Source organism: Tachysurus fulvidraco, chromosome 6 (assembly GCF_022655615.1).
Source record: "Tachysurus fulvidraco isolate hzauxx_2018 chromosome 6, HZAU_PFXX_2.0, whole genome shotgun sequence".
Classification (NCBI taxonomy): Eukaryota; Metazoa; Chordata; class Actinopteri; order Siluriformes; family Bagridae; genus Tachysurus; species Tachysurus fulvidraco.
In genome coordinates, this window is record NC_062523.1 from 26,685,641 (window position 1) to 26,701,497 (window position 15,857).

The following is a 15,857-nucleotide window of genomic DNA, read 5'->3' on the forward strand; positions in this document are numbered from 1 at the left end:
GATATGGCTCTCTGATTCACCCATTTGAATGTAGAAAAAGTCTACATGGCATCTTACAATACACTGATGTTGTTGTAATGCAGTTTCAAAATACAACATGCGCATGTTTAAATGTAGGAAAAAAGCCTACTTGGTAGTCTTTTGCAAAAATACAACATAGGGGCTTCTATATTGCTGTTGTTTCATCGCTCATATTGCAAGCCATATGTCTTCAGCCCATCATTTGAGATGCTTTTCATTAACTGACCCACATGACAAGCCAATTCAATAGCCCTGCTCTATGCCCATGAACTGTCCAGATATGCTCCTTTATCTAAGAATAATTATACATCGAAACGTGTTTTAGTCTGGACTTAAACTCTAAAACTGTGTCGGAGTCTCAAAAACTAATTGGAAGGTTGTTCTATAACTTTAGGGTCTGTACCGCTGTAGCCTTTACTACTTGAGGTACTACAAATAGCCTGCACCTTTTACAGATGCACATCAGATTACTGATCGCACTCACCTCTATATAAGAATGCTTCAAACATACACTTACTATACGCTTTTTTTTTTCATTAAAAACAAGGATAAAAATAATTGCTACTGCTACACTGTAGCTCTATATAGCCCTTTAAATGTCAGCAAATTCTATTTTAAGATGAAGTGTTACCTAATGGGCAGCTTTTTCCAAGTAATGGAACAAATATCTTCTCTTTTGCTGATCATTAACTCGAGTGAGCATGTTGTCAGAGTTTAAAGTTGGCAAATGTTTTCTCTTGCAAGCTACTTGACACCAGATCATTTCCTTCAATTGACCTTGAGAGCGAAATTCAAACATATAGTGCTACATTGAAATTCCATAACCTTTTAAATGTTTAATTATAGATAATAATTTCTAAAAAACTGGCATCAGATTACATAAGTGATGTTATTTGTCTGAGACATTATATGTCGGTATAAATCATATAATTCTAATATGTAATATGTTATTATAATATAAGCATAATTTATACTACAGTATCAGTAAATGTGTTTTTGGGGAATAACTTGAAACTTTCATTTATTTTCATAGTGTATGCCAATTTGACATTATAAAATGCATAATAAGAATAATAAGAAAAGTAAATAAACAACACATGGAAAAGAAATGAACTGAATATATAAAATCAGTTTAAAATAAGTTTTAAGTTCTATTTTTTTTAGGTGGGTTTTTTTATGACATGTCGGAAGCAGTTCACAAATCATTCACAGACGAGACAGAGGGTTTTTGAATTGTTATGCATACTGACAGTGGTCTAGTGTTTTATATGGTTCCCCTCAAACATACGTTGACTGCTTTGTTGGATCTTTTGTTTTTATTACAAATATACAGTGTAGTATCATTAGAAAAAAAAACAGAATTCATTAATCATCCAATAATAATAAAAGGCAAAACTGTAGTTGTAGGCCAAAATTCTCAACACAATGAAGAACAGCTTTTACACATGCTTCACAAGTTTCATTTCTGTAGAGATCATGGATTTATCTGCATCACTGCTGTGTTGTTGGACACATTGATACACTTAAGAATTTCTATCACTCCATAAGACTTCCAGGCTTACTAATTACAATGATATTAGTAATCATTTATAAGATAATTCTTCTAAGGCTAAGACGTGTATAGAGCTGTATATCAATATTGCTATGTATGACTAATCATATGATCATTTTAAAAACATCATAAATGATTAATATTGAATCCACTTCAGTCATTGAGTTCTGTCGGATTATATTAATGGACATAATAGTGAATCAAATATTCACACATACATTTCTTTTAAAAATAAATACTTATGCCAAAAGTATTGTAACTCATTAAAAAAAATGTAACTCATAAAAAAAGATCTAATTCAGAAAAGACTATTTCAATACAATGAAAAGTTTTGCCATACTTAAATTTCAGGTACTCAGTAACCTATGAGGAAATGTTTAATCTACTAAGTAACAATAAAGTGTGATGAATCGTTGACTAAATATATAAATTATTCGTGAATGTTTACTCATTAACAGCATAATAATAGCTTAATTGAAGCAGAGCCTTTCACACAAAGTGCTACTGCTATGTTTAATTTAAATGGATCATGACATTAATAAAGTAATAAAAACAGAATCAGCAAAATTGTAGGGTACAATTTGAAAATGGAAAATTAAACACTAATAACCCATAAACAGATTTGTAGTGTTAGTAGTCTGGCAAATGGAACTTATCATGCTAATGTATATCAAATATATGCAAAATCACTACTCTCAGGCTTCCTACACAAAGGCTTACCAAAAGAATTTTACATATCAGTCATTTCTGGCAGGATATTTGACAAATGATAAACCTGAAAGTACAGCAATGAAGGAAATATTATAGTCAATGTGTTCTATAAAAGCTCCTCAGATGAGGAATTATAGGCTAACTTCAAGATCTTTAAACTGAAGCTAGTTTTTTCAGATAAATGTGTAGGTTCATGGACAATGAACAAGTATAGGCAACTCTATAAATACTGTACATACTGTAGAGTTTATTCTGTGAATTTAATCTATGCTTTGCAAAAAATAATACTTATTATCAGAAGTAAATTATTAGAGTTCGAAAATGTGGGGAGAAATCTTTAATATTTAATTTTCTATTTGAACATTTCTAAGCTATCTAGGCAATTTTATTTAACTTATTATGTGGTATAAATTCCATTGCTGTATGCAATTGTGATGCTGTCCAGGACACTGACATTAGAGAATGTTTCAGGTCAGATAGAAAAAACTTAAACAGGTTGGTATTGCAGGTAATGTACTATAACCCGCTGCTTCTTTCCATCTTTTGTGTATTTCATACATAGGCATTTTTATCAAAGTTTTTCGAGGTGGTACTGTATTCTGTCAGGGGTCTTCTGATGTTGGTTGAATGATTTTGTGTCTTCTCGGGACTAGAAACATAAGTGGATGCGCTATAGACATATCGTCTCCTGTCCATATTAGTTGAGCTGTGAAGGAAAGCAACACTTAAAGTAAATCTCTTGATTGGTTTAAAATAATAACAAATGTAACTATGAATAAACCAAAAAATTATGAATATTATGAATAAGAGATGATTGATCAGAATTTTTACTTTCATTTCATGATATTTACATCTAGATGTGCTAAACACCTTAGAACATAGCATCTTTTGTTTGAACCCTCTCATTTTCAAGAAATTTAAAATATTGGATTTATAAACTATTTAATTAATCAAGATGAATTTTTTTTCTTGTTCTCTTACGAAGAATAAAACATAATGCAAACATAGAGCTGTCTATGAGAAAAGATCAAGCCATTATAAAGCTGAGAGAAGAGAAGAGATCAATTAAGATATTGCAGTAGTATTAGGCATAGACAGTAAAAAAAAATTGGAATATTCAGAGAAAGACAGAAACCACTGTAGTACTAACAATCATATATGGAACAGGTCAGCCATGGAAAACAACATCCGAGGACAGAATCTTGGCCAGAGATGTGAAGAAAAACCCAAATCAACAGTCAGTGACATTAACAACAATCTCCACAGGGCATCACATATATCACAATCCACCATTCTCAGAAGACTTCAAGAACAGAAATATAGAGACTATAATCACAATGTACAATATAGAAGAAATATATAGATTATCCACGAAGAACCATGACAACCCTCTACAAAAGTGATGGAAAGATCAAAGTGTGGAGAAAGAAAGGATCTGCTTATTATCCAAAACACACATGTTGTGTCATGGCTTGGGTTGCATGGCTGCTTCCAAAACAGAATCACTAATCTTTAATGATGAAAAACTAAAAGAAGCTGTGGTAAAAATTCACAAAAGAAGAATACATTAAGAATTGCTGATGTCAGTGGGTCACCAACTTTAGGCAGTTATCACAAGAAAAGGATATTCAACCAAATATTAACTGTTATCTACTTTAAGATGAAATTTTCCTATACATTTCTCAACTAAAAATTAGGTGGTCTGCCACCAGAGGTGCATTGTTTATTGAATCTAGATGTTTAGTGCATGTTTACTGAGGTGACATTTGCTTGTTTCCTCTATATATTACCTTTTGTTGAAGCCATCAAACAGAGACATCAAGAACACAATCCCTCCCAGAATGCACAGAGCAGATCCTGACCAACCAATGAACAGGGCTGCCCCCAGTTCATACCTGAGAAGAAACCAATTGTTTATTCTCATGACTTGTGTTTTACCTTAAATGATCTCATATCACTACATGCCAAAAGATCAGGAACATACTTTTGGTCCACAAACATGGGGTCAAAAAATTCAGACATAATCCTGTGGGCATACAGCGAGCAGGCAGTCAAAGAACAGAGACCTGCAATTACAGAGGGTTACCTGAGAGGAGTTTGAACTCATCAACATACAGTACAGGTACAGGAAACTGAAAAGAAAAACTTACACACCAGCAATAAAATACTGAAGTCCAGAAAAGCCTGCAATTCGTGCTTTTAGTTGATCACTTCCTCCAATTTTGGTGCACTTCATCCCCACCAGAGCACAGGCAGTCGCAAAGAAACCAAGACACACAGCTGAGATCATCAGGCCTCTGCACACCTGGATGTAACCTATCACAAAATATTTAAATAGAACTCTTATTTATAGTTAATGTAAGCAATATATATATATATATATATATATATATATATATATATATATATATATATATATATATATATATATATATATTACTCAAAGCAAAGAATGATAATGGTGGAACGGTGAGTAGTACTCAGTCTTTGTTCTTATTCTGTTTGCATGGGTTTCCTTTGGTTTCCTCAGACTGTACAATACACCTGCATTAGTCATGTTGCCTTATATGCTAGCTGGATGGTAACCTTGTGATGTCCTACCCTAATGTCCATAGTTCCAGTCTTAATATAAACTTGACTGTCTGCCATTGCATTCCTTTGGTATAGGTTTAGAATGCTTTAAGGTTAGATTTAGATAGAGATTCATTCTTTTTTTTTGTCTTTATTTGTTTAAAATCCAATTAAACAGCAAAATCTCTTTTGGTAGAATTCCTACAAGTGGCTCCTGACACACAAATGGCTGGTATTTCTAATAATATGTTTTGTGTTATGTATCAATTGCATCAGTGACATTATCACTGACTTTAATTCACAATTCACCCTCTGGGGTCCAGCGCGTCTTTGGCGCATTTTTTCCTCTTCAACATGAAATCCACTTAAAATACTCTGTCATTCATAATCATACATATACATGTAATACATCATTTGAAACTGGTTGCCAAGGAAGCAGCAGCTCTGGACCATATATTTTATTAAGTTGAGAGAATAGTGTTTTTTTCTGTAACAGTCATCCAGTGTAAACTAGCAGCTTGTTTTGCAAAAATGTAATGTCTGTTTCACTACTTATATAAAGCTGCTTTGAGACAATGTGAACTCTTAAAATTGCTATAAAAATGAAATAAAATAAATAAATAATTAGTAATTCCATATAGTCCTACAATCATCCAGCCATATGTTATGTTGATATCATACTAATAAAAATCTTGGACAGATGGGCAGACAGATTGGAAAAATCTCTACTTGCAGATGCACGGATGAAATAATAACCCAAAAACATTTCTGCACTAAATGTTACATTGATCTACATTTACAGAATTTAGCAGACACCTTTATATAGAATGGCTTAAATTTTTTTATTTCAATTTATACAACTGATCAATTGAGGGTTAAGAGCCTTGCTCAGGGGCCCAGCAGTGGCACCTTGGTGGACCTGTGATTTGAACTCATGGCATTCCAAACAGCAGTCCTTAAAGCCTTAACCACTACCGAGCTAGGCTAACATAACTAACTGATCTACAAAACTTTTTTTTTTAGCATTTCAACCATTAATCAGCCATTAGTGACCACATGGGTTTCCTCCAGGTCATAAAGGTTGCTATATAAAGGTAAATGTTAACCAACAATAATGGAGAAAAAAGAGAGACAGCCAATTATCTCTTTTTTATATTTTAGTCCTAGAATTTTGATAGAGAAACATTTAATGAATTTAATGTGGTATGTATGTCATGGTATGTATGTGGTATGTACGACTTCTCAGTGACTTTTTAGAGAACCCCTTTACTTATCATGCGCCACTTGTTAAACATAAACTTACTAAATCCTTGAACATCATTTTAGGTTAAAAAAAAGTAAGTATGGGGCATGCAGTGAGCACCAGATTTTCAATGACACTTTACTGACATGTGACAATGGATTTAGATACAGGGCATAATAAGCCAAAGTTCTTACATTTGTATCTGACATCTAGCAGTCTGTATTATACTGTAAAGACACAATAGATAAAATACACACATTATACAGTAGTGAATAATGTTAAGATTGCATGTATCATTATATGTGGTTCTTAGCTATTTCTTAAAAATTGACAGCTACTTTCTGAGCAATTAAATCTTGAAAGTTAATCACAAACAAAGCCACATTTGTTTTGGGCCACTGGGTTTTACACTCTTTGTTTTTCCTACCCCTGAATGATTACCTCTTCGAACATTTATGTGTTTGGCTACTGATGAATTGGTATAATTTAGAGGCCTGCTTAAGGGAAAGTTCTTCCAAACTCAGGATGGTAATAATAAATAGAGTCATTTGTCAGGAGTAGGAAATTTAATAAAAATTTTCCATGAGGTCTTGACTCTTCATTAATGGACTTTTGACAATCAGTGCATTGTAGAGCTGTGACAAAATAGCTGATACATGTATCCTCTTCTTAACTGCAACCATACATCTGCATCATTTTTTATCTTAATTTTGCTATTTTTATGCACTGATATGATTTTTTGATATGATTGGCATTTTATAGGCATTTAGCAAATATTATCAATATACTTTCATTAACACACATACACACACTCATACAAGGCAGTATTTCAGGGCAAAAGGAGCAGGCTGACCGTCTAAGGCGAGCATGGAGGGAAAGTCTTTGCAGTTGGAGACTCCAGTAGAATCGGTCACACAGATCTTCCAAAGGTTGCACCAGAAGGTGGCTGTAGTAATTACTGTGCCATCATTTGAAGAAACTTTCCAGTAATCAGTTGGTAAAGTAGAAGACACCAGCACCCAGCCTACAATAGCTACAAGAAATGCTGCTATTTCTATTGCCATTGTACCCATTGTTTCTTTATGATGCTTGTTGAGTCAAAAGTCTGTTTGATGCAGGAGTGCTTCAGAGGGTCCTTGCAAAGTTAGTCCAGGTTAAATTTGTAAGTGTACATGAGTCATACATTTGCTACACTTTAGGGAGGGTTTTGGCCTCACCTCTCTTCCAGTAAATGGCTCCTTCTGCCCCCTTACGGCATTATGTGATCATAGTATGTAGATTGTACAACTCAAGGTTTTTTTTTGCTTATAGCATGTCACACTTAAGATACACAGATTTTACCATGCAAAAACAAATGTGATTGGTAAGGAATATTTTTGGGATTTTTTCCATTTTAGGAACAGTAGTGAATAAATTGTATACAGGAAACTGAAACACCAGAGCTTTTTTCTAGGCTATTGTGTGGTTCATTAATAACTGTGGAAATAAAAATCAAAAAATGTAGACCTTGTGCATATAACCAATTAAAATCAATTTCCATAATTATTTATTTAATAGAATATACTGCACATAAGTGAACATGCATACAAACAGAAGATGTACGCATCATTGCCATCCCCACCTGGATAACATTAACAGTTGTACAAATGAATGCATAATGAACTTGGTGGAAACAGACTGAGGGGGGAAAAAAGAGAAAAGGGACACTGAACTTGAGATGGTGGTATAGAAATAATAGTCATGGGTATAACTGGAAGATGCAATAATAGACTATTATTATGGTGAGTTGTGTTATACTCCAGTTCTTCCTGATCCAAAACCAAAGATTTGCATAGCTTAAGGTTGTGTAGAAGATATTCTGTTGGTTCTGTTGGTTGTACTAACTGGCTTCAGATACTTGCACAGCTCTTAATTACAGTGAGATGCTTGGGTTTGCTCACCATCTAATTTGTTGTGCCACCCAAGTGTACAGATAGCCCCAGAATGGTTGGTGAGAATGCTCTTGCAAAAACATTTTTAATCTCAATGAGCTTTATTTCCTGTTAAAATAAAGGATAAAAAAGTTTCCAAGATACAGTATTGTGAAGCAACCACCCAGAGACATGTTTCTGAGGCTGACCTAAAAAAATAAGCTTATTTATCTTCCTGAAGAAGACTAAAACAAATCAGATCCAACATAGACCTGAGCTCAGGATAGTATTGTGGATTTAAACACTGATTAAACTAAACTTCAATTCAAAAACATATTGAAAACAAAAGATACACAGTTCCGAAAAAAAATAATTAAAAATAATTTTTTCAAAAACAATGGAAAATAATGTCAAATAATTTGCATTAAAATCCAATTTTCTTTTTCCAATCATTCTTTTGCAAAATATAAAGCACAAAAAAAGTTTTAGCTTTATTAAAGTGTCCTGGTAAACTTGTTTTAAACTAAGAGTACTTAGTTTACTAGAGTCTACTGTCTACTTTTAATATAGTTATCAGTGATTATTATATACACAAAATTATACTTGTGTATATTTGGCTTAAACTTTTCATCAATATATACTTAAGAAAAGTATTATGCTGTCATTTTTATGGTCTAAAATAACACATTTATAAATCTAATTGAATGCCCTACTTCTTTACGATTGTCACATGAATATGAATGTGTAATAATAATAATAATAATAATAATAATAATAATAATAATAATAATAATAATAATAATAATAATAATAATTCATATCTCATTATTGTCCACATTTGTGTTAAATAATGAATTAAATATTGTTTCAGACTTCAAAATTGATACCAGTTGAGTTTTTGACCCATCTGACTCAATACACAACCTTATGATCATTTTAAAAACAGATTGGTTTCTAAATTTGATTTATTAATGATAAAGTATTTACACTTATCCTTACAACCCTATTTATACGTAAGACTACAGTTTCAGTAATGAGAATTGAGTTATGCTATTGTCAAACAGGGTTTTCATAATAAATAGCATTGTATTAAGCACATGCATTGTTTCCTAAGGTTGCCTCAGCATCTACCTGCAAAGACTATTATGTAAGTAGCAAGTTTAAAAAACATCAGTCTACCTGAAGATGTATAGAACGTCAGTAGCTTATAAAAGTCAGTATCTGAATAAAGAAAGCGTTAGACAAAGAATCAATCAAGAGGAACTCAAGGCTGCTGGAGAAATCCACTACGCGCAATACATCATGACATTAATCAGATAATCTTTCAGAACCCGAAAGTTTTATCAGGTATTAGATCAGCTGTTACCAAACTAACAAAAAGTGATACTGTATTTTCTGTATAATTTCTACTGGATCTGCACATTTGTTTTTGTTTTTGTTTTCTTATGCTAAGCCCTTAGACAAATAAAGGCAAAATAAATATCAGCTAGCAGTTTAAAAATGTTTCGCTACTGTTCAACATAATAATGTTGTAATGCATAATACGCTTCATGAGGTGCATTTTTAGTGTTTTAGACTAATCATTCTTTTGCAAAATATAAAGCACAAAAAAGTTTTAGCTTTATTAAAGTGTCCTGGTAAACTTGTTTTAAACTAAGAGTACTTAGTTTACTAGAGTCTACTGTCTACTTTTAATATAGTTATCAGTGATTATTATATACACAAAATTATACTTGTGTATATTTGGCTTAAACTTTTCATCAATATATACTTAAGAAAAGTATTCAAAGCATAACTAGCTTGTAGTTGTGCTTACTCTTTTTATAGATTAGCTCCTTTAATATTGGAAAAAGCGATTCATTGGGTGAATGATAACTTACTGAATCCCCAGACAAAAGTCTGCACATTGCAAATACATCAGTCTACGTCCGACAGCTTGATGTAATACTTTAAAAATGCTTTCAAAATAAATAAATTAAAAATAAATTAAAAACACATATACTCATATTTTGATCACATAATGATATTCCATGTTGGAACTGACAGTGATTGAATTTTTAAATATAGTAATTTTGCTGAATGTGATAGTGTACTGTACAGGCTCAAGTTTAATTGAACATCCCTGCATGCTTTTACTATTTTATTGTGTTAAGACGTATTTGTGTTAAAACCTTTATTGTGAATTTTGGCTTACATGAAAAAAATGAACTTTAAACTTTTTGTTTGTGCATTCCCTGTCAGCATGCAAGCTGTGAGTCGCACCATAAAAAGCTTTAGTTGGCATCTGCAGTTTCTCTCTCCAGAATCTTTTGATGAAGTTATGCACTGTAGATGATGAGATTTGCAAATCCTTTGCAATTTGACATTGAGGAACATTGTTTTAAATATTTCACAACCTTTTAACACACTTTTTCACAGATTGGAGAGCCTCTGTCCATCTACACTTCTGAAAGACTCTCTAAGACATCCCTTTTATAGCTAATCGTGTTACAGACCTGATATCAGTTTATTTAATTAGTTGCTAGATGTTCTCTCATCTGAATCTTTTCAAGATGTCTTGCTTTTTCAGCCATTTATTGCCCCATTCCAACTTTTTTGAGACCTGTAGCAGGCATAAAATGGCATAAAATTTGCTCATTTAGCAGATGAGAGTGCAAAATTTCTTTGTTTAAACATTTTTTATGTTATCTATGTTCATTTGTAAATAAAATATTGGCTCATGTGATTTGAAAGCCTTTTAGTTTTCTTTTTTTTCAAATCTAAAAAACATTCCAACTTTTTTGGAATTTGGGTTGTAATATCTTCTTTATTTTAAGAGAGGGGAAAACAAACAAACAAACAAACAAATAAATAAAAAAAATTTAAACAAATTAGTGTCATACAGAAATGCAGACAAGGTTGGACAAAAGACATCACACATACATTGTTTCTCACATTCCCACAAATCAATGATTTTCAATTCAAAATATTGTGGCAAAATATTGCATAACTCAGTTGAGTAACCTTTGGAATTAACAAGGTATGTACAATCCTTGAACATGATGCTGAAATGCTAACTGATAATGAAATTCATTGCAAAATATTTTTACAATTACATTTTTGATGGTTTTGTTGATTAGATGTTGCAGCTCTACATATGAGTTATCCAAAAGGCATTATTGGTGCCTCAGCAAACATGTGGGGAAAAAAGGTTTTCTTGTATGAAGAGACAAAATGAAGTTAACTCTCTGGACATCACCCTGCGAACACAGTGAAGTATGGTGGATATAGTATCAGGTTTCTGGATCATTCTGTTATTGGTTACTGATCACTGCTGAAGGCAAACACAGTGCAATTGTCAGTAAATCATTGTTGAGCCTCATCTTCCAACAATTTTGCAAGCTACATTTGAATATTTAAAATTCAAGAACCTAAATGTCACTATTTACCAAAATGCTGACATGAGAACTAGAATTGGAGCTAGAGTCCAAGTTTAAAAACTCTGAACACACTATTCCATCACAGTTCAGTAGTGAGGATTTTAAGAGATTCTTTTATGAGTATCAGGAATAAAATAGGTGACGCTCAACATATGAGAGCAACTAGTGACACAATCTCACCTAAGGCTTTACAGAGCTTTACAAGTACAGGACAGGAAGAGTTAGATAAACTTATTACTACAGCTTCACTAGACCCCATCCCAACTAAACTACTGAAAGAAGTGTTACATAAAGCTGGTGAGCCTCTTCTTAATATCATTAACTCCTCATTATCTTTAGGTTATATCCCGAAGTCTTTCGAGTTGGCAGTTATTAGGCCACTCATCAAAAAACCTAATTTAGATCCAAATGAACTATCAAATTACAGACCTATATCACACCTTCCGTTTATGTCTAAATACTTGAAAAGGTTGTGTCTGTTCAACTGAGCTCCTTCTTACAGGAGAACAACATCCTTGAAGAGTTTCAGTCAGGTTTCAGGCCCCACCACAGCACAGAAACTGCACTTGTTAAAGTTACAAACGACTTGTTCTTAGCTTTGGATCAAGACTGTATGTCCTTATTAGTTCTACTTGACCTTAGTGCTGCATTCGACACTATAGACCACAACATTCTTCAAGATGGCTTACAAAATTACACAGGTATTCATGGACAGGCTTTAAGTTGGTTTAGATCCTACCTGTCAGACCGATACCGTTTTGTAGAATTAAATGGTGAATCCTCCAGTTTATTGCCAGTTAATTATGGGGTCCCTCAAGGATCAGTTCTAGGACCTCTGCTTTTCTCAATATACATGCTTCCATTAGGGAACATTATTAGAAGACATGGGATTAGTTTCCATTGTTATGCTGACGACACACAGTTATATACAGTATCTCAACAAAACCAGATGAAATAGCCACAGTGTCCAGATTAACTCAATGCCTTAGAAAAATAAAAGACTGGATGAACTGCAATTTTCAGTTGTTAAACTCTGATAAGGCAGAAATACTACTTATAGGTCCAAAAACCAGTGCACAGAAACTCTCACAAGTTAACTTCCATTTAGAGGGATGTACTGTTACTAGTAGCTCGACAGTGAAAGACCTGGGTGTTATGTAAGACAGCAAATTGTCTTTTGAAAATCATATCGCCCATACTACCAAAACAGCCTTCTTCCACCTTAGAAATATTGCCAAGCTGAGAAACCCCCATTTTATCATCCCTACACTGGCTACCTGTTAAGTTTAGAATTGATTACAAACTGCTGCTACTTACGTACAAGACTCTTAATGGTTTAGCTCCCATGTATCTAACTAGTCTTCTAACACGTTACAATCCTTCACGCTCTCTGAGATCACAAAACTCAGGACTTCTAGTAGTTCCCAGAATATCTAAGTCTACTAAAGGTGGTAGAGCGTTTTCTTATTTAGCTCCCAAACTTTGGAATAGTCTTCCTGATAGTGTTCGGGGCTCAGACACACTTTCCCAGTTTAAATGTAGATTAAAAACTCATCTCTTTAGTCAGGCATACACATAATACATCCTATAATATCATGCACCAGTACATCAGACCTGCACATTTTTATGAACAGCAGATATGTTAATCCCTCTCCACTGCTTCTCTCTTTATACCCATCCCGAGGCATCCAGACACTGTACCAGCTCCCAACGTCCTCTGTGGGACGAAGCCTTTGGACGTCCACTGAGCCGAGGCCGACTCTAAGAATCCTGAGACATCTCCAGTTAGACTCTGTGATACTAAGGAGATCTGAAGTCCATGATCCTTACACCAATACAACATTTGTTTGACTGTATATTACAATCACACGCCCAGTGTCACCCATATGAGGATGAGGTCCCCCTTGAGTCCGGTTCCTCTCAAGGTTTCTTCCTTTGCCAATTTAAGGGAGTTTTTCCTTGCCACTGCTGCCTGAGTCACCTCAGACTTGCTCATAGGGGGATAAATACATACAGATTGTGAACTCTATATATCTAATAATAATCTCAAATTTTTATTCTGTTAATTATTTTTCTTTATTATTCCTTATTTCTTTTATTATTCCTTATGTTTACCTTCTGCTCTATGTTTATGTTCTGTAAAGCTGCTTTGAGATGTCTATTGTAAAAAGCGCTATACAAATAAACTTGAATTGAATTGAACTCTATTCTCCACCATCATGTGCTGCATATACTGTAGCTCGATAGCAATATGGATGGGTGGGAAGATTTGTCCATGTTATTGTCTATTTTACTGATCTATATTAATATAGCATGTCATGATCTATAATTGTGTACAGTATATAAGTTCATTTTAACAGATGAAGCCAAAAAGTCTCAATGCTTTATTGTGGTGCAGATTTTATGAGAGTGGATTAAAAGTGCCAAAGAGAAATTTGATAACGTATCGCAAATACAGTGTTTACGTGCTAATGTGAATAAGCAAAAGCACCAGTTTGATGCTCCACGTTGCATTATTCAGCACTTGGTAGTGAGTTTTGTAACATTTTAAATAGACTTTGGCATATCGTTTCCAGTGATCCTAAGTTATCTCCAGTCTTTACAAGATGCCCGGTAGTGGTTTTTAAACGTCAAAACAATCTTCGTTACTTGCTTGTGAAATCAGAGTTGCCATCACAAAAAAAGCAGGGGATGCCTTCTCTTCGCGCAGGTAATTATAAATGTGGCAGTTGTACTCGTGTTCTTTTACATATAAATGTATGTCTTTCAATCACCAGAGAACAGGCCAGAGTATTCCAATACGTGGTACTATTACGTGCATTTTGACTCATGTTGTTTATCTTATTTGTTGTCCCTGTGGTTTGGCATATGTCGGCAAAACGTCTAGATCCTTGCGTACCCGTATCTGTGAGCACCGGAGCACATCAGAACGGGGGATACACATAGTCCGATAGCGCTTCATTTCAAACAAGCTGGTCACAATATCAGTGCTTTACAATATATTGGTATTGAGAAGGTAAAAAATCCCTCAAGAGGAGGCGAATATGAGGGAAAATTATTGCAAAGAGAGTTATTGGATTTATACTTTGAATACTTTGGCACCACTAGGGCTCAATGATGAGTTTGACATTAAGCCATTTTTATAGATCTTTAAATGGTTATCTTTGTATTGTTGATATGAACTGTATATTTTTTATATTTTATTTTTTAGTTTTCTGTGTATATTTGAGATCTTTTTAACATGTGAGTTGATAAATGCTTTGTGTATAGTGTGCCTTATTTTGAAAGCGAGTGTAATTAAGGCATACACCTGTTTCCTATTTATGGAGGTGAGGTGATCACATTTTTATATTGTGCCTGACGAAGACCTGATGGTCGAAACGTTGCACCATTAAATTTATTGGAGCAGTTTATCAGTGTGTGGGCTTCTATTGTTTATTCGTTTATTATTTGTTGCCCAGCACCTGTACCCTAACATTTTTGGGGGTTTTTGGATGTGCAGTCCTCCTCACATGTTTTTGATCAGGGCCAGCGGTCTGTCACTTTCCTGTCATCCACCCATATACTGTATCCATTCATTGGTCTATTGCCAATATGGAATAATGACATGCAGAATCTCTGACTAGCAGTTTTGTGCATGCTCTGGCACCAAGGCTTGCTTTATCATTTATCAAATGACATTACAGTACAACCAACAAAAAAGGCCACACAATGGGAGTCAGTTGCACCATGTTGTCCACTCATATATACAGTCATTGGTCAGGATACACATCAAAACCCTCAAGGTTCAATTGACACCTACAATGTTTATATAAGTAAATCTGCACTTCCAAAAGTCCAGTCTTGACTTTAATTCATCACTGGGAATAGAAAGTTCGGCTAAAAATGTTATTGTTTATAATTTTATATAATACGGTCATACTGTATGACAACCCCCACACATTCTGTTATAATCTGTTTTCTTAAATATTATTAATTTTCAAAGATATTCAAGGGAAAATTGAATTACCCTCTAGTTTGAAGATGGTGTGGTGCTGCCTGCAGTGCACAGCTCCAATTGCATTCCCAGCACAGTTCATCCAAAGTCCCTGAAACACCCAGGTGGCTGTAATGACAGATGAAGCCCTGCTTGTGCTTTTCCATTCGTTAGACACAGTGGCGCTGATGGTCGCACCCAATCCCCCTAATCCAGCTAGAAATGCTATAATTTGCTTGCCTGACATTGTTTAAAAAAGATCATTCAGGAAAAGATTCCCAAATGTAAGCTTAGCTTCCAAAATGCCAACGAGGTAAAGGAATTAAAATAAAGATGTGTATTACAGAGTGATAACTCTCCAGGTGGACAGCTGGTCTGCTGAATTTTACAGTAGCATAAGAAGCATAAGAAATAACTGGACCTGAGTAAAAGTCTACAGAAGCTTAGCTGGTGG

General features: G+C 34.1%; 1 protein-coding gene across 2 annotated transcripts; it reads right to left on the reverse strand.

Moving 5' to 3' along the window:
* Nucleotides 1-338: 338 nt before the first annotated feature.
* cldn10b (claudin 10b) lies at nucleotides 339-15,857 on the reverse strand. Of its 2 annotated transcripts, none has more exons than XM_027154021.2 (5): nucleotides 15,437-15,857; nucleotides 4,439-4,600; nucleotides 4,269-4,350; nucleotides 4,075-4,179; nucleotides 339-2,990 (listed from the first exon to the last, which is right to left on the reverse strand). In XM_027154021.2, the coding sequence occupies exons 1-5, from the start codon at nucleotides 15,648-15,650 to the stop codon at nucleotides 2,837-2,839; spliced, it is 717 nt and encodes a 238-aa protein (XP_027009822.1). In that variant the 5' UTR covers nucleotides 15,651-15,857; the 3' UTR covers nucleotides 339-2,836. The 2 variants fall into 2 exon arrangements, with proteins under 2 accessions (XP_027009822.1, XP_027009821.1); XM_027154020.2 differs by lacking the exon at nucleotides 15,437-15,857 and adding an exon at nucleotides 6,952-7,299.